We start from the raw sequence: 23,551 nt of genomic DNA on the forward strand, positions 1-23,551 counted from the left end.
AGCTTAGTGTAGTTTAAAAGTAAATAGAAAACACTACTAATCTCGCCTTGTCCCGATAACCTACGCCCAGCGTTGATTGTTACTTAGAACATGGTCGTAAAAATAAAGAAAAATATATTTTTTCCAACAAACCGTCTCCCGATAAGAAGCGAACTGGTCCATCTATGGGCGAAGAGGATTCAGGGCGCTAAGAAGCGAATAGCGGCGAGGACAAAAAAAAAAGGTGCCACTATATCAGCTCGAAGAAGGGAAACTCAATGAAGGCGTAGACTTACGTTGGGCGGGCTCCAGTGTCAGGCGCGGACTGACCTTTTGCCGACTATCACGAACTGTTGCGGCTGGTTTCGATTCTATATTATTATTATTATTATTATGTTCACGCCACATCGACAGCCCGCCACACTGCGTCGCCGGAACACTCTTCCCACCCTCCCGGGGTGACAGTGGAGCAGGGACGTTTGAAGCGAGAAAAAAAAACGCCGAGGTTATGTTAAATCGCCGACTCGACGCTTCATTAAAATCAATACATCCGTCAACGGAGCCGAATTAATCGGTCAGCTGATAGTGAGTCGGTGGCTACACATCTTCCGGCCGCCATTCTGGAGCTGCCCGCGATTGCCGGTGGTGAATGTAAACGCAACGCAAAACACGAAATATAGCACAGATTAATTAATACTAACCTTGAAGATCTCGGCACCGCAGTTGTTCGAATGTAGGCTTCGGCGGGTGTAATATTTATAGCACATCCATAGGAGTTATCAGTGTGCACTTTTTGTGGTCCCATTTTGAGTTCAGACGATTTTTCTTCTTGCTTTTGCCAAACGGAAGAATTCAGCCGTAATCAGTTTGATACATATGGCGAGACTGACCTTGATGTTGCAATAGCCGAAGGAAGATTTTTATCAACCATTGCACCTGCACAGAATGAAAATAATCAAATTTAATTATTCTTAGTAAAATGCTGTATAAACTAATTTTAAATTTAAAAAGCAATGTACCGTCACAACATTTCATATTCAATTGTCATTTATTTTTAAAGGCAAAATTATTTTTATCACAATCTTTCTCGTGTCATTGGCAAGATGAGGAATTATATCAATAATCAAAAGCTAATTGATTGCATGGTATGGTTGACAGAATCTATTTTCTGATGTAACCCAAAAACATATTGACACTTTTGTAATTTGACACCGAACAAAAACTGGATGGTGTCATCACGATCATCATTTGAACATTTTATTTCATTTGTCATTAATTTCGACACTGACTCCAGCTCATTGATTTATTGATGCAGAAAACGACAATCAAAAGCCATTTCTTGCTATTGTAGTGGCAATTCAGGTCAGCTTGAGCGACTTTTAACACGTCGAAGCACAAAAAACATTTCATTATGCAACCAGTTCGCTTTAAAACATCTTCAACATCTTTTATCGGGTAAAAGGATAACAGCGAGCATAACGGAAGCAGCGACGACGCATGATAGCAAACCCAAATAGCGCGTTCAGCTACGCGATTCTTATGCGTCCGTTGCGTTCCGTCGTAACGCCATGGAGGCAGGATCCGCGCGTAATAATGACATTATAAAGTTAATGGTCGCACGGACATTAATTGACTCGAAAGCGCCCCCGACAAAAGAAGCGCCCCCGGTGAAAGTGGGTTGAACTTCTTATCGTACCCGACGGGACGGGCGCGAGTGAGCCGAGATTTGGATGCCGAGAAGCGGGAAAAGATGTAGCTAAATTTAAAAGACCGTTAGTAGGACGGCCGTACTCCAGCACGCGGCAAAAGGAGAGGCAAAAGAATGACTGATCGATATTCTGTTTCCTTTTTTGTCTGTGATCCATCGGCATGTGCTTGTCTGGCAAATCGAACATTTGCGAGTGAAGTTCATACTTTCATTAGAAGCACACTTCCGCGATGCACTTAAACGTTCGTTTGTGGCTCAGGGCGTCACCGGGAAGTGTTTCACGATGGAAACGCAGAGAGTGCGTTCAATTGTGCCTCTGCTCGAGCGGATGCAATTCGTCGTACAAAGCACGCATCGCGCAGCTTCCTGGCGCCGACGCCAGTAATTGGAATGCATTCGACTCCATCGACGCCGGTGGCCATCGGCAGCTTCCTACGCTTCCAAGACATTGATGTGCATCGAAGGCAAGTGCGAGGGCATTCGCTTAACGCATCAGGGCTACATATCCAACCGTTTGTCGATGTAAACTTGAGATCTCGCCATTGGAAGCTAGGGAAGAACTAGGGATGGGAACACTATCGGAACATTGCGCGAAAAAAGGGCCCGTTTTTACTTTGTCCGTTAACCTTCGCAGGATGAATAGGAAAGCCTGTTCAGGCGAACCGCCACCCCGCTGCCGGTGGTTGATAAATTAATACAGATTAGTCGGGCGCTTCTCCCGATGAAGATTACTCCGGCAATGTTGACGACGGATGACGGATGTCCGCACGCCGGTAGGAAGTACCATGTCCCGGGTGCCCTTTTAGAGTTTAGAGAGAGGTTTTCTTTTCGACTCCCATCGTTTTCATCCACCGGAGGCTAGCAATTCTACAGCGGAGGATTTACATGCCATGGGTAGATAATGCGGTGGTGGGCGGGATTAGGAGCGGAACCTTAACGAATCCGTAGCCCACCTCGGAAACCCCTTCGCCCGACGTTTCCCGTTCGCATTTCCTGCTACCAAGGAAACATGTCGGCACGTCTTACCATGGGTTGGCTCGCACCCGGGAGTGGTGGTTGTTGGGGGTGAACGCGTTGGTCAGCTTAAAAACTGTATGAATAATGAAAACTATTAATATTAATTGACCGGCACCAGCATCGGCACCGAGCAACACCAGCAAACGCAAGGAGGCGAAGGAAAAACTTGCGGAAGTTTCCCGATGGGGCGGAGGCCAGAGGGATCTATTAGCAGCCAGTTGAGTCAAACAGTGGCTCGTCAGTCATTGTCCGTTCGGGCTGCAAAATCCCGCCTCCCCTTCCCTATTGACGTTTGGTGGTCAACCGTAACAGTGTGGTGCAAGCGTTTATTTATAGAATTCGTAAGAGTTTAAGGAGTTCTCTATCGTGTGCTTGTAGCGTGTGCGGTCCGAGGAAGTGCTGGAAAATACTGAATGTCTTTCTGTTGCAAGTGAGTGAGAAAGTGTGGCCAGCGGGGACGCTGCAACTGCAGCCTCTCGCGTACCGTTTGGTGCGCCCGAAGAAGATCGAGCTCCTGTTATTGTTCTGCGATCACCGATATTAAACAAATTGCTCAAAACATACATTTAGCGGCGCGGTGAGGCGCTTTCGTGCGTGAAAAATGCATTCGATGCATTGGAAAGCCGCCCTTTGGGTGGTGTTGCTGCTGGTGGTCGCAGGAAACGCACAGCGCAGAGGTAAGAGTGTGGGTGGAACATGGTATAACAATTGCTTCGAAATGGGATTCTCTTTACAGTTATTGGTATAATATTGTAAAGGACCATTTATAAACTGTTTTACAAAGTAGTTGGGATTATTTTAAGTTGTTAAAACATTTAAGTAAAACAATTATTCAATTATATTGTTATACAATATGTATATTCATTTGAATACCAAGAGAGCTAAGAGGGAAACTTTTTATGTTAAACGAAATCAATCCTATTTTAAACTAAATCTTCGACAAAAATTTAAACTGACTAAATTTGTTTAAAGTTATACATGTAAAATCTATTATTTTTTTACATAACTTTTTTAATCTGCTTACAATAAAGCAGTATTCCTCTGTTGTGTAGTATATACATGACGTCTCTTAATAAACCAGGTTCTACTGATTTCTTGTTTTGGTTTTAGTAATTCAAAAATAATTTAATTCAAACTCTATAGCTTGAATCATTATCTGGTAGTTGGTTATCTTCTTAGATTTAGAGAAATGCTTAAGAATAACTTGTCATTTAGGGTGCTCTTACATGATCAACAGGGCTTCTATGACAAAGAGGGCCAGGTACTTCACTTTTCTTACTTCATATGGTGTTATAGTCAGCGTAGAGATTGGCACTGTGTTGGGAAGTGAGTTTTTGTAATGCTTGTTCGATCTCGAAAAGTTCGATTCACCGTAAAAATATAAAATCTTCTAGCCAACTTCGTGGCCAATTGTGGACCACTTTGTTTTGCACGGGTCACGCGCCGAAATAGCAACTGATGGGGAGTTATTTTAAGGATTTCCTTCGGCAACACCCCGTGATCCCATCGGTTGGTGTTGGCGTTTTGTGAACGATTTTACAGCCCACTAATCTCCAGCAGGAACGTCGGGTGGGAATGTGCCGGCGCCACTCTACCTACGCCAGATCGTGGCGAATTTTTCCGACCGTCTTTCGTACGAGGCGTCCCGCATGGTTCCGGACGAACGCGTACACAAATCCGGCCCGAAAACGACCCACCGGGTTGATGAATAATTCAGCGCACGGGTTTTCCGAGGAATGCCGTAAGTGCATCGACGTCGGTGGCCGGCGGGAAGTAAAAACAAGGTCATGCAAGCGCCACAACTGCAGCTCGCAAAATGCCCATAAGCCACGGCACGACGAGCTAAGTCGGCGCGATGTGTGCGCAATTTGGAAAATTTCGGGAATAGTTTAGTTAAATCGGCTCGTTCTTATTTACATTGAGCACTTGCGTTTGCTTCTGTGAATACTCATGAGATCAGGTTGTTCTGACCGCGTGTGACTCGATTAGGATACAAATGAACTTAGACTTTATCGAACCAAACATATTTGTATTTTTCATTCCCATAATTCATTTCAATCATATAAAGTAAACATTTAAGTTGTTTATAAAGATTTAAGTGGAGTTTAATGAAACATCGTTTGAAAAACAAAAGGCAAATATTTACAACCGATAAACTACTAGTGGTCGCTTTGCAAAATACAAATGGATGCAAGAGATCCACACAACATGGAAAAATAAAAATCAATCAATTAAATTTCCCTACGGACAGTTTTTTGCCAGTTTTTTTTGTTTTGGAAAAAATCCTTTCACTCTCTACTGGGCCGGCGATGATAAATAAAGTGTATCGTATCCCTCACCTCCCGAAATGGGGAGGATAATTCCCACAGGAAATGACACACTCGGCCGGATGTGTAGGACCACGCACGCAAGCCGTAACAAAAATTGGCGGCACGTCGCTGTGCTGGTCCGTTTTTTGTTTACTGAAATCCGCCGTTCTTCTGGTTGATTGAAAAAATGAAGCCAAACAAACACACACGCAAATCGGTGTTCCTACCGGTGGCATGTTTTCTCATGTCCCGGTCGCCGTTGCTTCCCTCGGTTGTTTTTCTTTTCCAGTGACCAATTTCGTTACATGGATTGCGGAGTTCAACAGATTTGTGAGTCCGTCTGGCGATTTATTTGTGCCTGTAACACCTTGCGTTCACACTATGTTTTCCACTTTTCCCATGCCTTTGCGTTTTTCATATCCGAAGCATCTGCATCGTGATTTTCTTCACTGTTTTATTGTGACGTACCGGTCAGCCGCGTACGACCTAACGATTCCAATTCTACGCGTCATTTGTCGCATTTCATTAAAAATCGAATCGAACCACACTACGGAGATGTGATTTGTTGCCGTAGTGTTGTAACTTGTTTTCCCCCCTGCCACGCTTCCATTTCCATACAAAAGACAGCACTTCCAACGGGTGGAAAAACATTCGGGAAGTAAGATAAAATCGGAAAAGGAAAGAAGATTGTTTCGTTCATTTGTTACTTGACCCCGCTCCGGTTCGGGAGCGTTTTTGGAACTAATTGACATTTTCTATTTCGGTGACGGGGACGCGACGAGCAATCGGGAAAACCGGCACCAATTGGCCCCGGCAGCTCAACATATGGACATCATGCATATGTGCACTCCCCGTCACTCCTACCCCGGAGTATCTGAAGACAGGGGGGCGAGCGGGCGGCAAGGGCGAGCCAAAATGATTAACTTTTCACACCGTCCAACGTCGTCACCATCATCTTTCCCGAGGCCTGCCTTTGCCGTTCGTTGTTTCAGCTGCTTTTGGGTCGCGGTTTTTCGGGGGAGAAAATATTTATTTTCCTCACGGTTGCAGCATTCCGTTCGACGAAAGCGCACCCATCATCGTGCTCGTCGAGAGCAGGGATTATTTTCCTTTACATTCCCTACCGACTTTTTCCGTTCACGAGGTGGGAGGAATGTGTTTTCCCCTTTTTTCCACCCTCGGTATCGTATTCGGTTTCCTTCCGAATGCGGTGAGCTCTGAATGCGGGAAGCTGTATTAAAAGGCGGCAGGTGGGTAGGACAGGCTTTGCGGTGCCAACGAGAATGTGCATCGTGATCTAATTTCCCGAGCAGTGTGAAGCTCTCTTCAAAACTTTACACTTACCTCATCAAGGAGGGTTGGGCAGGTGGGTGAAACAGAAGGGGAATATCATTTTCCTGTCCATCATTTGACTTTTTTCCCACCTAGCGGTGGCGTGCGCTAATGGATTCCGGATAGGCTGCGACGGATGTAGAAAGTTTTTCCGCCGTTGGAAGCCAAATCAATCCGTTCGCTTTCTTTTTTTTCTTTTAATTTGAAAACTACCAATTTGAGAGACATCAAATGTGCAAGTGCATTGCCGTCACATAATTCCGCACACCATTTGATGATGATGATCTTTCTTAATCAATCTTTAATCATGAAGACGTTTCAGGGAAGTTTTAGTTCGTGTTCGGAATCAAATCGAAGGCACTTATTGGAAGGATGATCCTTCTACATTTCCGATAGAAAAATAAGCTGGAACTTTCGCATTTAATTTTCTACATTTCAATCGGATATTTTTATGCTCGGCACTTTATCTTTTGTGCATTTTTTTCTACAAAAGAGAAAAAAGGTTACCCGTAAATAAAGAATCCAAACAATCCTAATGAAGTAAAGTCAACTCAAAACAACGTATCGGATGTCAATAAACATGGCGCGTACGAAGAAAGAAAAAGGGTTGATTTATAAAACATGCCGCCGGAGGAATTAACTAAGTTCTTGCTGTGTACTGTTCCGCTTTACAAGCCCCTTTCGATGGTTAACGGTTTAAGTCGGTTTGGAATTGGAAATAAATCGCCTAATGAGGTAGTCTTGAAATAGAATAATGAACCTCTAGGAAAAAGACGATTAGGAGATTTCGAATTTGTTTTTGGTCAATTATAGGTTTTCGTGTAAACGAAGGAAATTTTATCTCTTTTTTAGAATTTACTAAAGGTGATCATAAAAGTTAGCATGAAAGCAGCACCTTCTCAACCGTCACATAAAGATTGCGTTAGCATACATTCCATTCCACGGTGTTTTGATCGACGAACCATCATCGGACTGTTTGGAATGAATCGATTTTCCACGCTAATGAAACTAGACAGAATTTCAACACAAATCCTACGTGTTGGTGAAAACAGATTTCCAAATGAAAGTGGAAAACTTGGAAACATAGAAATCCAGTGAGTTGGTGAAAATGGAAACTGAAGAGTAGCGGGACAAGCACGGGATACGATGGGCAAAGCGAACGATACAAATGATACCGAACCCTTCCGAGGCAGCGAGATAATAGACATCTTGCACCCCACGGCCTTCGGGAGAGTAGGAGTGGAAATGGAAAACCCAACTGCATTTATACACCTGTTCGAAGTGACGCGAAGGGCCGAGCAAGTCACGGACCCAGTCACGTATTTAATAGAAAAATGTGGCCCACGGGGGGAAAATTTTGTTGGAAAAAGACCCCTTTCCTTTCGTGCGACGAACCGAAGGTGATGTTGTGTCTGTCGAGTCTGTTGTGCCAACAATAATGATCTAATATTTATTCCATTCTTTGCCGAGAATGCCTCTGCAGTGACGACAAGTTTGACGTTAGTTTTCCTTTCCTATCCATTTGCTTTGGGTGAAACGAAAAGGAGAAGGAAAAAAACACCGGAAAACACCCAACCGAGGAAAAAGTTTATCCAATTACTTGCTCCACAGGCGAGCCAACTTAAACTACATCAAATCAGGAAAACGATTTTGTGCATTTTTATTGTCGTCATCTACATCTTATCGAAATCTTGTATCCAAGTAAGATTAATTTAAAACAAACAGTATGCTGAACATGCTACTAATTCTATGGTCTTGATTTATTTTTATTTACTTCGCAACCACGAGTGCCCCGCTGATGTTTTTCCTTTTTTCCTAACCTTCCCTCAACCACTTTCCCCTTTTCCACCGTCCAGCAAGGTAAGCAAGATGAATGGTGCTGGATGTCTAGACAATTTAGGCAAAACCACCTGCAATCCGATTAGTAAACAATAAATAATATTCCCTTCTTGCCCACCGTTGGGGCACTCCCCGTCCTCCCTCAAGGAGGGAGTTTCCCTTGGTATTTGACGGCCTGATTGAAACGAATCGAATGCCACCGCTAGAAATCCGTAATCCTCCACTACAACTTGCTGATTTGTGATCGCTTTCACTCCACCACTGTTGTGGCACAAACACACACACACACACATAGCAAAAAAAAACGCACACTACCCGCCGGCCGATTAATGGCTGGGTGATTTAATGTGGCGTGCGTTTACGTTTCGTTGGCCGAGGACGAAAACCATCGCCGCCGGGGGGGGGTCGTGGAAATGAGGCATAAATAAAAACGGATCCTTCCGATTTGCATTTAGTCGTCAATAAACGGATGTATTTGATATTCTCTAAAATTGTTCACAGTCACGTTAGCGCACGTTTCGTGTCGCGCGGCTTTACCGAGTGCTGCTCATTACTGTCTCCCCGGACTCCCCCCGTCCCCCGTTCGATGGAAAACGCGTGGAAATAATGTTTGCCATCCTGACTGTGCTTTAAGTCCGCGGTCATTCATTCAATATAACATTGATTTTGTGAAGGATTCGGATGTGTATCCCTTTTGTTTTCCCCAAACTCGAAAAACAACATCGTTTACGGAAGGAGGCGCTGTTTCCTGTGATTTGTAAATGTAGACATTTGGTACAGTATTTGGGTTTTTCAAGTTCGTTTCAAGCAAGGCCTCGGGGTGGGCGAAAGGAAGGGCGAACTTGACTGCGAATATGCATAATTTCTCCGACTCGGTCGAGGAAGTAACAACTACCGCGACCGAAACCGACCAGAAGGCACCTTCAAGCGCCGAAAATAAAGTAGAATGATTATCCTTAATGCGACGTCAGATCTTCTATGATTTCGGCTTGGATGCAAGTGTAGGTTGTTAAGGAATGCGTCGTTTACAAATTCATCAAATCGTCTGGTGTCTGCTGTAGTTTAATTAAAATAAACAAAAAGTTCAAATATAAAACAATCAACTAAGGTTTATCCTGTTGGAACTAAAAGAAACCTTAATTAAATAGGAGATCAAATTTAATAATCAACACAGAGTGTCTCCTGCTTGGACGTTTTTTTCTGATTGTCAATAATTAAGTGTAGATTCAATGTGATTAGATTTAATAGTTATACAAATAACGCCGATTGAATCGCTAGTCTACAACAAGATACACCACCTTCGTCCCAGAGTCCGTGGCTTGTTTTATACGACACCTGCATCAAGTGTGTCACCCTCCGGACATTTCTGCTGCATCCTTCTGGCCGTACCAAACCTAGATCAAAGCGATTTTGCAAATGCGATAATTATTCCTCAGCCTTACGAAAAACATGGCAAAGGAAAACTGATGCCCTACGCGGACAGAGAGATAGACGGTAAAATCTGCTCTTCCATCCGTTTTCTGCTGCCGGTTGTGATATATATTTTTAGTCTCTTAAAGGGTCGGGAATGGAGTTCCTGTTTCTTCAGCAGTCAAAGAGTGTCCAAAGGGAAGGATAGGAATTTCACGTACACGTAGCTGAGCCGCCGCGCTGGTATGTGCACTCCACGGGGAAAGATGATGAATCGTCAAAAAATCGGAGAAGTCTCACATCAAAACCTCGAACGGCGGCAAGTTGGTTCGCTTCAAACCAGGCTACTTTCGCTGATGACCGCACAAAGCGCTCCAAGCCTGGTCTAGCAGTGCTTGCAGAAATGGTAGAAACCTACCCGAGTCCTCGCGGGAGATGGTGGAGATTCCGAGAACTGTCCCGAAGCCACTCCACACTCTGGAGTGCGCATTCCATCGCAAGCCGTTTACCAAAAGCTAAATGGGGCCGCTTGCAGCTTTGGTAACGGTGTACGGCGCACTCCACCGGAGTTTGTTTGCACTTTTGAGGACTCACGTCAGAAGTCTGCTTGAAAGATCCCGAACAGAAAATGTTCTCCCGACGGCGCGTTACGGTACTTTATCGATGTCTACCAGCTAAATCATCAAATACTAAGATATCAGTTCAGTGTTTACTGCGCGATTATTAAATCCAAGCGAAATCTGGCACCCCTATCGATTAAACGGTAATCTTTTTGGCTCTTTTGCACCAAAGAAACGAAAATTCGGACATTGAACTTGAATCCCAAAAATAATAAACAAACGTGCCCTCCCAGGCACACCGATTTTTCCAACCGGTTCGGTTCGACCAAACCACCAAACAAAACATTGCCACCCTTGACAACCACGACTGGCGGGGTGACAATAGCTTCGGAAGGTGGATTGTTTTCTCCATGTCATGCTTCAAGTAGCTACCTTCCCTCTCCCACTGGAACATTGGCTTTTATAGACTTCATTACGTTCATTAGCTTGTTCTGTCAGGGATGTTTTGCAATATCCTGTCTTAATTCATTGCTTTCTGCGGAAATATTTTCAATTTAAATTAGTTTGCAACACTCTAGTGCTCATCAAATGCATACGTTGAGAGGTTCTTTTAATTAATAACGTAGAAACACATTAACAGCAAACATTATGTTTGCTTCCTGTCGGAAACACTCCATCGACCACATTGTGCATCCCAGATGTGTCATCGTGTCTGGACCGGACTAACCGGTAGAGGAGGAGCAATTTGTTGTTTTTTCCAGCGTAAAAAATAGACAAACACGTACGGAAGCTGCTTCCTAGTGTTCTGCTGTTCTGCAGGAACTGCAGCCGAACCAAACGAAACTCGACGCCACGAAAGCCCCTCTAATTGATCAAAAAGTTTAGTGAGCACCAACAACGGGTACGATTTGTTGCGTCAAACAATATCGCATTACAGTTTGCCGGCAATACATGCTGGAGCTCGAGCAGCGAAAAGTTTGCAAGAGAAGGAAAATGCCAACAGTATTTGGAAATGGATTACCCGAAACGCGGACACAGGATAGGATGAGGGATAGCTTGGTTCACATGAAAACAAAAAATAAACAAGCGGGCTCAGGAGATTCAAAAAGGAGTTTCACGTGGATGGTGTCTGGGCTGGTGTGTGTGTAGGTGATTTTTTGTTCTTTTATGCTTGATTGAATTACACCGCTACAAGAATTGTTGTTTGCTCTGTATTTATCTAATGCTCGTCATGTTACCGAGCCGGGCTCAGGTCCCGATGTCGGTAGTTGTAGTTTTCCTGCCGATGCAATGCGAGTTGACTTCAGCTCGAGGTTGAAACGGGATACACGCCAACATGCTGGGATACTACGACCAACCCGGTCGGTTCTACTCGCCATCAAAATGCTCCTTCGCTCGGCTAGGAATGTTTCCGGGAAATGTTGCTCGGAGTTTACAGCCAGAGAGGACCGAAAAGTTGATCCCAATTTCTGCCCGATCCTATTGCATATCCCAGCACTCGCAGCACCCAACAGGTGGATGGGCACACCTTCTTAGCGGTGCAAAAACACACGGCGGAATGCCCACCCTCGTTCGCTTTCCGGTTTTCCGTTCGGAAGCAGCAAAGTATGGCCGGGGTTTCATGGGTTTTAACTGGCCATCGATTAAACAGGCCGGCGAAACGAAGGTGAAGCGATACAGTCCATGGTTCACGCGAACACTCTATATCTGGATCTACGGGTCGACGGCACTCGGACTCACTCGCCGCGTCGGACAGGAAGCAGCAACAGTGCTTAACATCAAAAATGGGGCCTTCTTCGTAAGGCCGTAGACGAAAGCATGCTTCCGTTGCGATGGAAGCCGACGATGCTGAACTCGAGACCCTCTATTGCGGAAAAGGAGGAAAATCAAAACATGTTTTCTTCCTTGATTCGTGCGATGCATACACGTTATGGTGTTACCGGTTTCCAAAAAAACAGTGATGTAGTCTTTTTATCCAACTTCTGAACGAAAGAAAAAAAGGGTCAAACATAAGGAAAAGTAGGGATTGGGCTCATCCCATCCAGCATATGCATCTGGGGCTTATGGAAATGCACCAACGATAGAACAACAGACCTCACCCTACGAAAAAAAGGCCACACAGTATGAAGGGACAGGATTGGGGGAAATAGTGCCACCGTCACTTTGAAGGCTGGAAGTTCAAGCACTACAACTGCTCGATTCAAGGATGTAGAAGAGGTAGTTCAACTGCTCTCAATCACATGTTCAAACACACCCACAAACGCACCCACATCCCAGAAGGATGTCAAACTGCGCTCGAACTGTGGTACCGAAAATGTTTGACCCGGCACGCGAACACCGGGAAAGCGAGTGAAAGATAACGCGCGGATCAGATATCAATGGTGACGGACCAAGCACGGGATAGGATAGGATAGTGCCGGATCTAGCAAATGGATGAACATCGAATTGCCCCAACGAGTGGTTCCAACCTGCACGTACCCATACACACTTTACAACTCTCCGGTAAAAAGGCCGTCAGAGCTCTCGAAAGTTTCGGTTTTTGGTCCTGGCGTAGTATCCGGCGAGAGGTCGCCCCAAGCAGCCAGCATAGCACTTGACCGTTTTTGGTTGGCCTTCGGCCGGGGCAAGGCGGGCTGCACCTGTCAGGCAGCTGTCACTGGAGCGACGAATCGCCAAATAACGTGTGATGGAATCAATCTAACCGATCGGGTGACAAGTGTAATTGAAGCAGCTCTGTCGATTTTTCCATTTGCAGTTCGCTAAATCTAAACCTAAAGCCATTTATTCGCAGCATCCCTGTATTCATCATACAAACTCCGATGTTTGGTTCTACGAAACCTCGCTTAATTCGGGTTGGAAACTACAACTCATGATAATGGTATGCAATCATGCAGTGGAAACATATGTTTCTAAGAATGTAATCCTACGTATCCTACGTAGTAACTACACGAAGCCCCCGTGTCAAAGTTATTTTACGATACCGAATACTCATGCTTTCGCAGTATTTGACATCGCCAATTCCAGGGGCTCGCTCCCTTGGTGGGTTAAGGTAGTTGCGGATGGGATCAGTGCTCCAATTAGCGACAATTAGCGCATTGAGTCGCTGCGCCGAACTTGCCCTTCGAGAAATATTGGGTCAAGAGTGTTGCAATAAAAGCTGATGGTCATCCATCGCACGGTGGATGTGATGATGTAATAATGTGCGCCGATGAGCTAGACAAATAGAGGTTACTTTCGATGCACTTCTCTTCCTATGAAAAAAGATGTTGGTGAGGTAAAACTGGCGCCAAAAAATGTATTTTACCATCCAATGGTTTGTCGTGTTAATTTAAAACACTAGACTTTGGATAGAATCATCACAAACCGTTTCTTGCTCACTATTTTCTAACATTCTTTGGTTTTCCGTGAGTATTATTTTGTATTTTGCTACAACTTTGCTACAAAAATGCACTCGGGAAGTTTATCAAACATCTCTTTTGCTGCTGATGGTTGTTGCATCCTGTGGTTCGTTTGGGCAAGAAAAGCGAAAAACAAATTGTCAAAGACTTACTAATATTTTTCACCTGGAGACACCCATTTTTTTATTCAATTTTACAAATGATTGAGTGGTGGAAAAATTGTTTTCATTTTTGGTTAATTAACTTCCTTCTTCCATCTCCTTGCAGTATGTGATGTAGAGGCGGAGTTCATGTGCCGCGATGGCACCTGCATTGACAGGGATCGACAGTGCGACAATATACCCGACTGTCGGGACGGCGATGACGAATATGATTGCGGTAAGTCTACACAAATTCATCCAAAGCGATGGTAAAACCATAAACAACATTTTCCACCGACTCCGATTCAAGAACCTGACTGCGATCCGGTGTTGGAGTTCCTTTGCGAAGCGGACAACACTTGCATTCCTCGCGAAAACGTTTGCGATGGCTCGTCACAGTGCAACGACGGGGCCGACGAACGCGACTGCTCAGGTAAGGGAACAGATCTTCAGGCGAACAAAGGTTACCCTTTACAGTACAAAAAGCATTCAGGAAATCGCATCTGCTTCGGAAAAACTGATCGTCGATCAAATTTCGGTCCCATTGGACTGGAGTTCCCATGAGAAATGAAATGAGACCGAGTGTTGTCAATCCTATTCTACGGACACGCACAAATATCTGCCCCCTTCTTTCTCGCCCCGCATGCCGCGCTAAACGGGAACTGTCCGGGATTGCCTACAAGGAAAGGGCCGGCAAGCGAGGTTCTGTCCGCTGGGGAAGTTCACGTGCGGCGACCGGTCGTGCGTGTCGATCCTGGCCCGGTGCGACGGCAAAGTCGACTGCCCGCGCGATCAGGCCGATGAGGACGAGTGTCGTAGGTTCCTTTTCCTAATTTCCTTTGATCTGTTTGTTAAGGGAACTTTTCGTTTTTCGTTGGAATCTGGAAAAGATTTCTTCGACCTTTTGTTCCTTTAGTTTATTTTCAAAACAATTGGCAATTTTAATCGATGTTAAAGCTCACGTTAAGATTTTTCTCTGCGAGCTCTATTTGTTTATGTTTATATATTTTGTTTTTGGGTTTGCCCAAGCAAACTTTTTACACTCCTTTTTGTTTGTCAACACTGAGAGATAATGCCAGTGTAACAGTTGTTCGTAATAAAAATAACTTCCTCGTTTCTCATCTATCGCACGCCTTCCTGGCCAGCGTGTCCCAAAAACACCTGGCAGTGCGACTACGGCCAGTGCATTCCGCACGAACAGAAGTGCGACGGCAACATCGACTGCCCGGACGACATTTCCGACGAACGCAACTGTCCCCGTAAGCTGCGCAGTATTTACTAACACAACCGCGGGGCCCGGAAAAGGCAAACCGGAAGGAGCCTTTCGGGGCCGTCCATTATCATTGCATTAACCACGTTGCACGTAGCGCCAGTATCAGTAGCATGTTAGGGAGTGTTAGGAAGATTGGTGCATGCTCTTCCTCGGTATATCTTTCGCTTGCCCTTTTCTATGCTCGCCATTCTCTGCATCTCTTTTTGTCATTAAAGTTTTCGTATTTCTTTTTTTTTTGCTCATTGTGTGACATAATTTTCCATTGGAATCGGTTTTCCTTCGCCTGCTGCCTTCCTCCGATGTACGGTGTGGGTTTGTGGCAGGACGTAAATTGAAACAATCAAAATCCGGCGTGGGTAATGATAGACTACGGAACATTCGGTCGTATCAATCCATCCATCCATCCGTCCGTCCGTCCGTCCGTCCATCCATCGGATAAGCCGGGTTGCAACCCCGACACGCTACTTCGCGTCACGAATTGGAAGAACGCCGGAAAATCGGCGCGGCGGGAGGTGACACGTACTGCCCCGTTCCGGGTTTCCTCGAAGTCACGAAGCCAGGGAGGTGGGGTCCTTTCGCCCGTTTACTCTGATCAATATTTAGTTCCGTGCGCCGTATCGCAACCGACCATTTCCCAACCAAAAGCCCTTTCGGTGGGCGGTTGATTTTTGAATTTTGATCCGTTCGGCTTCGCGTTTTGATTAGCTGCACAGAGGCTTTTTTAATTTTTATTTATCAATACCGGGGTTTGTTTTTGTGTATGCACACATCAGTTGTTTGGCACGCGCTATTTTCCCTCTTTTTATTGGGGAGCAAAAGCGAATCGGAGGCCAAAACGGACCCGGCCATCGAAACAAGCATTAATTGACTTTCGTGCCGAGACTAATAGGATTCCCGGCGAGTGCGTGAGCATTTAAATGCGACCGTTTGCCGGGCGGGGAAATTGATGGCCTTTCTTGACGGGTAGTTGATTTAAATTTGACTTGTGATGCGCAATGTGTGGTGTTTGATTTATCAACATTATTTATAGCGTTTATTATTTTTACAATTCCATTCCCTTCAACTTGATGAACCAGGGTAGGAGATGCGTCAAAAAATTTGCTATATGTTTCACTGGCTGAAGCAGTAGACCTTCGGGCAAAGATTTTCCCTGCTAGACAGATATGATAATTACCACAGTTTGACCACAGTAACCTTCATGCTATCCTCCATCGCTCCACTAATCCTTCACGTATTCCACCAGAACGAAACTGCACGGTCCACCAGTTCAAGTGCCGGCTGGACAATCGGTGCATTCCGCTAACGAAGCGGTGTGACCGACATTACGACTGTAACGATTACAGTGATGAGAAAAACTGCGGTAAGTGCACCATTTCTCCGTGCCGTTTCCATCCTTGCTCATTCCATACTTGACTGAACTCGCCAGAGTCGGCAAGGAAATGTGTGTCCATCCTTCCTTCATGTGACCGTTTGTCTTCTCACATCTGTTGTGTATGTGTGTGTATACATCTTCGTTGTCTTTTGTGAAGCATTTGTGAAACCATTCTGTGAATAATGAGTTCGTGAAAACATGTTGTGAGGTGTAAGGCGGCGAGAAAAAATTTTCCTTGTAAGGTCATCTCTTTTCTTTATATGTTCACTTTTCTATTTTTCCGGTGATGGTTTACGCATACATGATGTTTTATTTTATTACTTCGATCAACAAAACAACAATTGAAAAATAGTTAACGTTTATCGGGCAATTATTTCATTGACTACATCTGATTTAAATTTGAACTAATGAACACATCGGATTATTTATCAATTAATGAAGCATATTTTTAACAATAAACAGCAAAATTTGATGTCGAAACCAAGAACAAAATATACAAATAATTTTATCATTATCAATTACTTATAAATATAAAAAAAAAACTAATTAGCATAAATAGATAAACAGCATTGAACAGTTCCATCGATGGTATAGCTATGTGACTAACAAACACCCAAAACTTCTGTCAAACTAACACCAATCCCGATCATTCATCGACAACTCGTCCCCGAATGATGTTTCGACCATTGTTTTAACTTGAAATTTATGTTTCCCCACTTCAAGCCACTAATCCGTTCGATACAATGTCTCTTTCTTTCCGCGTCCTGTCGGTTGCTAACTTTGCATTTGCATGCCGCATGTTCCTCACGCATGTCTTCATCTGCCTCGCAATGGCGAAACGAAACAAAATGCCGTATGGCGCCGCGAACAATACACGAAATACGAACAAACGGCACCCTCCACGAACGCAGAGTGCTCTGCGGACCAGTTCCAGTGCGCCAACGGAGCCTGCATTGACTCTAGGCTACGCTGCGATGGATCATTCCATTGCGTCGATCGATCGGACGAGCTGGATTGCCAGTACCCAAGTATGCCCCTAGGGAACGCTTTATTTCCAGATTACGATTCGCTGACATTCAGCAGCCGAACCACGTGCTTCACAGACGGCGCCGGGATGGCTTCTTCGACGGTTTCCCGATCTATTATTTCCTTCCTTTCTTTACAAGCACATGTTTATGTTTTTATTTTTCCGCAGCATAAGTTCTGCAATATGCATTCGTGTTTAATTATTTTGGTTTTCTTTTCCTTTTTTCTTTCATTTTATTCTTTTAATTTCATTAACAGGCTTAGGATGCTTGGCCAATGAATTCACTTGCGACAACGGCCAGTGTATTCCACTCCAGAGACGGTGCGACAACCGAGTCGACTGTAGCGATCAAAGCGATGAGAGAAACTGCGGTAAGTGACGCTAGGGAAAACTTGTGCAGAAAACTTGACGAACTCTCTCAATCGTGGTTAGATCCCATCTAAACTCAATTTTCTGAGATGGAAACATGCAAGCGTGAAAATGCAATGTCCAAATGAGAAAGCGTATTACCTCATGCAGACAACTCATATTGTGTGGTTTTCAAACCAACTCTTTCGTTATAATTTTTTCTTGCCCCGTATCATTTTATGTTGCCCTGTTTAGATGTTTGCTCGGAGAACCAGTTCACTTGTGGCAACGGGCGGTGTATTCCGTTGGACGAGGTCTGCAACACCTACAACGACTGTGGCGATAACACGGACGAAGCGGCGGACAGATGTGAAGAATTTGACGGCACGTGCCAGCCAGATCAGGTTAGGGTTTGTCGCTTGGGCCGACATTGACATTTCGGACAACATTCGGGAATTGTTTTCCCAATGTTCGACTGATTTGCTTGTTTATCGTTTTACTGATCGCGTTTTGTTTTCTTTATTTTCTTTATGCCGTTATACTTCATTTCATTCTTCGGTTGTCACCACCATTGCTCTTAATCGTTCAAATCTTAGTTCACCTGTTACGATGGTGATTGCGTTTCGATGCTGGTTCGTTGCGATGGTCGCCGCGATTGTCGTGATGGTACTGATGAGGATGACTGTCCTGGTAAGTGTCAAACGTTTCAACGTGGTTCGTAGGTGAAACCGTTCCAGAACTCACATGGTTAGAAGGCGAATGTCCAATCCGTCCATCGAAAAACTCGTGCATTTGAAACAGTGTGCCATACATATGATGCTTATGTCCTGCTTAGAGAATGCTCCGTGTTCATTTAGAATGTTTAATGTTGTTCCGTAATGCATACCCCCAGGCCTCGTTATGTGTGTAGAAGTGTGTTCCGGTTTGTCCATGCATATTCTCCATGTTGACTATGCTTAGCTTGTTATAAGTGTTACGAATGATATGACGGAAAACCTCCATAAGACTATCAAACGCGTACTATTTCCACCGCGATTGCAACCAAAAAATCCCATCGAAGGATGCCCGTTGAAATTTTACTTCGATCAACCGATAGGCTCAACTTATGAGGAGCTCGAAAAATTACTCGGATTGGCTCCGGCATATTTATTTTAATTTAATTTAATTTTTTGTTCAAATTAGGACCAGTTAGATGTGGCGTGAACCAATTCGAATGTGATGACGGCATTTGCATTGCGAGTTACAAGAAGTGCAACGGTATCGTCGACTGCCACGATGAATCTGACGAACTTGACTGCCCGGGTATAAGAGACTTTCATTATAAATTAAACTTTTTAAGTCCACTGATTAACTTTCCTACGGGGAGGGGGTTAGTAACCTTCGCCACTCTTACTTTGACCTTTAACCGGTTTCCACTCGGTGGAAAGTTTTGGGATAGAAGTTCTTTACTTTGTTACCGCCGCGCAATGTGACTAAGCGCTTCCTAAGCTGTGCATGTTCCTACTAACGCAAATTCACGCAATGTTGAGCAAAAACATCTACCATTAATTCAATTGACAAGGTTTGTGCCTTCTCTATCGTTTTACTGTAATGTTTTGCAGAAACGTAATAGACTTGAATGCCTGGCTAAACCCAATCATTTTTATTTTTTCAAATGTATTAACAAATGCAACAATTTCCCATCGTCTATCTCTTCCTAATGATCATAATCACTTGCTCAACTAATCATTTGGCAATTATGTCTATTTGCCGGAAGCAGTTTATTTTATCCGCCTCTGGTCGATAAGATCGTGTGTGGTTACAACGAGTGAAGAAAGCAACTAATTGAGGAACATAATACAACTAAGTCACACAAATCAACAGATTTTGACCCCCACTATTTCCCCTTCCCCCTCAGACTCCACAGACTGTAGCTCAAACGAGTACTCGTGCGATGGCCAGTGCCACGAGATGAAAGTGTTTTGCAATGGCATCGCCGAATGTGAGGATGGTTCTGACGAGGCGGTTTGCATTACCTGCCAAGGTGATGCCTTTCAGTAAGTGTGTTTGCAGCGTGTCCGTTTCGGTCCTGCTGGCCAGCATTCAAATCTATCCAAAACATTCACATACACAGCCCACAGCAAGGATGTGTATCTGTTATTTGGATTTAATCTCACATAGCGTTTAAAACAATTGGAAAAAACAGGATACGGATGACGTATCCCTCAGCTGGCAGTATGCCCGACCGGTGTGATTTTCCTCAGTTTGGTCTATTCACTTTCTCCCTTTCTCTCTCTTTCTTTGTTTCTCCCCGGGACTCTATGGCTGTAAAAAAAAAAAACTATTCCATCGTCACGTGTATATATGTACATTTGTATTCCTTGCACCCTTTTCGTTCAACATCCTTTCATTGCGCACGTTGTAAATAGTTGCAACAACAACAAATGCATACTTCCGGAGTACCGTTGCGACGGCCAGCTGCACTGTAGTGACGCTAGTGACGAACATGGATGTAGTAAGTGTTGCACAAATTGTAGTTTGAATAGTTTGCTTCATTGTGCTTTACTAATCTCGCAAATTTGGTGTGTATTAGTGTGTGTGTGAAAATAAACTAAAAAATGGGTGCGTAGTTTTGATGTTTCTGGTCGGTTCTGGTAGTAAGTGCTAGTGACCATATGTTCACGTTTTACGTACTGGAGGCGATTATAATATGATCGTGAGTTTTCCAAACTCTACAATCACCTCCTTTTTCATAATATATGACTACGAGATAGCAAGAGCTTATAAATGCTTGCTTTCTTACTAACATAGTTTACAACTGGTAACTTCCTATATGTGTCATTTCATCATCGCGCCGTTCCATTTGCTTTTCTTTCCCACCACAAAAAAAAACAAACATCCACGAAACCCGCCGGCTTCCATCCCGCTCGCCAGACCCAACCGAAAACTGTCGATCGGACGAGTTCCGATGCAAAAATGGTGTCTGCATAAACCTTGAGTTTCGCTGCGACAAAACGCCCCAGGACTGTTTGGACAACTCGGACGAGGAAAACTGTCCCCCGGACGAAGGTAGGTGGAACAAAAGGGTGATGCAATAAGCTTAACGTCATGGGTTATTCCGGAAACATTGGACCCATCCGATCAACCGTTGGATTCTGCGCGGATTCGACGGAACAGGGAAGTAAGCTTGTAGCACTAGCTTACTAGCTATTTGTCAATAACCGCAATAGATATGATACAGTTTTTCAGTTAAGATTTGGCTTGCTTTTTGAAAAAAAACAAACATGCACAAGATCATCGTCAAACACAGAAAAGTTTAATTGAATGAATCTACTAAGCAGGAACTATGCACGGCTCAATCTGGAGTGTAATTAAATTCCACGTTCTTTACCGTTTTCTACTTGAAGTACTTCCGACAGAAAACTGCCGAGCGGACGAATTCTTCTGCGACGGTCGGTGCATCGCTCTTGATAGGCAATGTGACGGTCGTCGGGACTGCAACGATGGTATGGACGAGTATGATTGTCCACCGCCACCGCCGATTGCTGTAAGTACAGATCTGGAAGCGCGTCTCTGTTCCTCTTCCCTAAATCCATATTTTTGTTGTTGTTTTTCTCCAGCGATGTGAAGAGCACCAATGTCCAGATGGATCATGCTTCCGGAATTCGCAGCGTTGCGACGGTAGACGCGACTGTCCCGATGGATACGACGAGGCAGGATGTCGTAAGTTATCTTGTTTGTCCTTCCAAAGGTTTCAATTGAAACCAATCATTTGCATCGACTACAACTCCAACCGCTATGGCTGAGTAACACTCCGTTCTTCCATGTTTTCTAAAAAGCGACTGAAGTTCCTTCACTAAACATTTGTTCCCTATTTCCTTGATGATCCATCACCTTTTCTCCTTACACTTATTTCCCTGCACAAATGACACTCAGTTTACGTGTACTATTATGCTAATGTGTGTGACTGGTCGTTTTTGTGGGTGTAACATTTAATCGCTACTACTACTAATCTTGCACCTGGCTTCTGAAACTCTCTTCACTAATGCACCACTTGCGCACCACCACAAAAGGCACCTGCAATGCGACCGAATTCACCTGCTTAGATGGGCACCTTTGCATAGACGCCTCGCTGCGGTGTGACAGCATCTACGACTGCAAAGATTTCTCCGACGAGCAGAACTGTTTCGGTTAATAGTAGTACCTTCACAGTTTCTAAACATTGTTTCTTTTCTGTCGTGTTTCGTTTTGTTTGGAAATCTGTGTGTCCTCTTCATAATGAGAAGTTGTTTTGCATATCTCTTTTATCTTTTTCCCCTTCTACTTTTATAATCCCATGTGTGTTCTTTTCTAGCATGATTTAATTATGTTAGATGCCTTATTCAATCCAAAATCACTTACTATATTTTCGTTTCCTGGATGTTGATATCTCCTTTTCAAAGATCATGAAATATAACGTTTATCTGAATTATCGAAAATTACTTAGCTTTAATTATTTCTTCACCTTTGTATTTCAATTCTTAATTTTTTTCATCAAATTTCTTGAAAAATTAACTTTAAACTTGGTTTATACTTTTTCCCACAAAAGGTTTTCATGAACTGTGAACCTTCACAAGAACTTGGTTTAGGCATGTGCTCATAAAATTCCAAACCGCAAAAATTAGTGCATGGTAAAAACAATTTGATCCTCCTGAATATAGATTTCGAAAATTTTTGCTTAGTTTCAATTTTTATCTTATGTTTTTAAATCAATAACTACATCCGAGAAAATCCTAACTCCAATGTCCGCAATAAACGATGTATCCTTTCCAGCCTGCCGATCGGATGAATTCACCTGCGGTGATGGTCGGTGCATCTCAAGGGCGCAGCTGTGCGACAGACGTTCCGATTGCAGTGATGGATCGGATGAACGAAACTGTAAGACGACCATTCCAAGTAAACTAATAGTGAACATCTTTAGTGACCTTCTCGTGTCCTTTCTTGACAGGTTCTTGTGCTCGAGGTGAATTCCGCTGCGGAACTGGGCAGTGCATTGAACAATCACGCTTCTGCGATCAGCGCATCGATTGCTCGGACGGATCGGACGAAAGAGATTGCAGTAAGTTTTCCCTAGTTTGATCGGAAAAATAGGAAAAGGGATGCTCCTCAAATTCACCGCATCTATTTATAATTTTATTTTCTTTTCGTTTCACGTAAATCTTTCATTTACTTCCCTTTATTTTCACCGCAAATCTCCATTATTATGTTTTCTTTAGTCTACGCTCAAGCCGAATGTAGGCCGGGTGAATGGCAGTGCCGGAATGGCAACTGCATTCGAGCAACACAGCGTTGCGACGGTCGGTACGATTGCCCGGAAGCCGAAGACGAAGTCGGTTGTGGTAGGTTTCATTATTTTCTCTTATTTAACCCCGATTTTGGTGAGAGATACACCGTTTGATTGGAATTCTTCGTCTGTTATCGCTGGTCACAATATTTTGTATCATTTCCCATTTTCTATATCCACCTCCATTATCCTCTTTATTTCATGTTCGGATTCCCCCCGTTACAATTACTTTCGCTACGTCATCATAATCCTTCCATATTACGATCAAAACAATGAGTCCCACGTTGTATTACACAATAAACTACCATAATTATCCTTGCGTAGACTGCGACCGGAACGAATTCCGATGTGAAAATGGCCCTTGCATTCCCATGGCGTTGAGGTGCAACCGACAGGTTGATTGTCCGTATGATACGAGCGATGAGCTCGATTGTGGTATGTTGCACTGCGCAAATCCCAACCCTAGGCTTTGATTGACCCAATTGACACGCCCTTGGCTTTGCGTGATTTTATTTTTCTTAACAACGTTTGGTTGAG

At 44.0% G+C, this 23,551-nt stretch overlaps 2 protein-coding genes across 2 annotated transcripts in view; one reads left to right on the forward strand and one right to left on the reverse strand.

The window, feature by feature from the left end:
* The window catches only part of LOC131289753 (basement membrane-specific heparan sulfate proteoglycan core protein), a 101,444-nt gene that overhangs the window by 55,846 nt on the left and 22,047 nt on the right, over positions 1-23,551 (forward strand). Inside the window, exons 8-23 of the mRNA XM_058319062.1 lie at positions 13,832-13,930; positions 14,003-14,125; positions 16,209-16,325; positions 17,628-17,735; positions 17,968-18,116; positions 18,309-18,426; positions 18,901-19,014; positions 19,610-19,748; positions 20,121-20,206; positions 20,626-20,760; positions 21,099-21,238; positions 21,312-21,414; positions 22,504-22,608; positions 22,679-22,789; positions 22,959-23,069; positions 23,339-23,449. Coding sequence (XP_058175045.1) covers positions 13,832-13,930; positions 14,003-14,125; positions 16,209-16,325; positions 17,628-17,735; positions 17,968-18,116; positions 18,309-18,426; positions 18,901-19,014; positions 19,610-19,748; positions 20,121-20,206; positions 20,626-20,760; positions 21,099-21,238; positions 21,312-21,414; positions 22,504-22,608; positions 22,679-22,789; positions 22,959-23,069; positions 23,339-23,449 — 1,869 coding nt within the window. The remainder of the gene's footprint in view (positions 1-13,831; positions 13,931-14,002; positions 14,126-16,208; positions 16,326-17,627; positions 17,736-17,967; positions 18,117-18,308; positions 18,427-18,900; positions 19,015-19,609; positions 19,749-20,120; positions 20,207-20,625; positions 20,761-21,098; positions 21,239-21,311; positions 21,415-22,503; positions 22,609-22,678; positions 22,790-22,958; positions 23,070-23,338; positions 23,450-23,551) is intronic.
* LOC131285990 (uncharacterized) overlaps positions 853-23,551 on the reverse strand; it is a 56,692-nt gene continuing 33,993 nt past the window's right edge. Inside the window, exon 6 of the transcript XR_009189252.1 lies at positions 853-915. The gene's annotated coding sequence lies outside the window, so the exon portion shown is untranslated. The remainder of the gene's footprint in view (positions 916-23,551) is intronic.

The sequence above is a fragment of the Anopheles ziemanni genome, chromosome 3 (assembly GCF_943734765.1).
Source record: "Anopheles ziemanni chromosome 3, idAnoZiCoDA_A2_x.2, whole genome shotgun sequence".
Lineage (NCBI taxonomy): Eukaryota > Metazoa > Arthropoda > Insecta > Diptera > Culicidae > Anopheles > Anopheles ziemanni.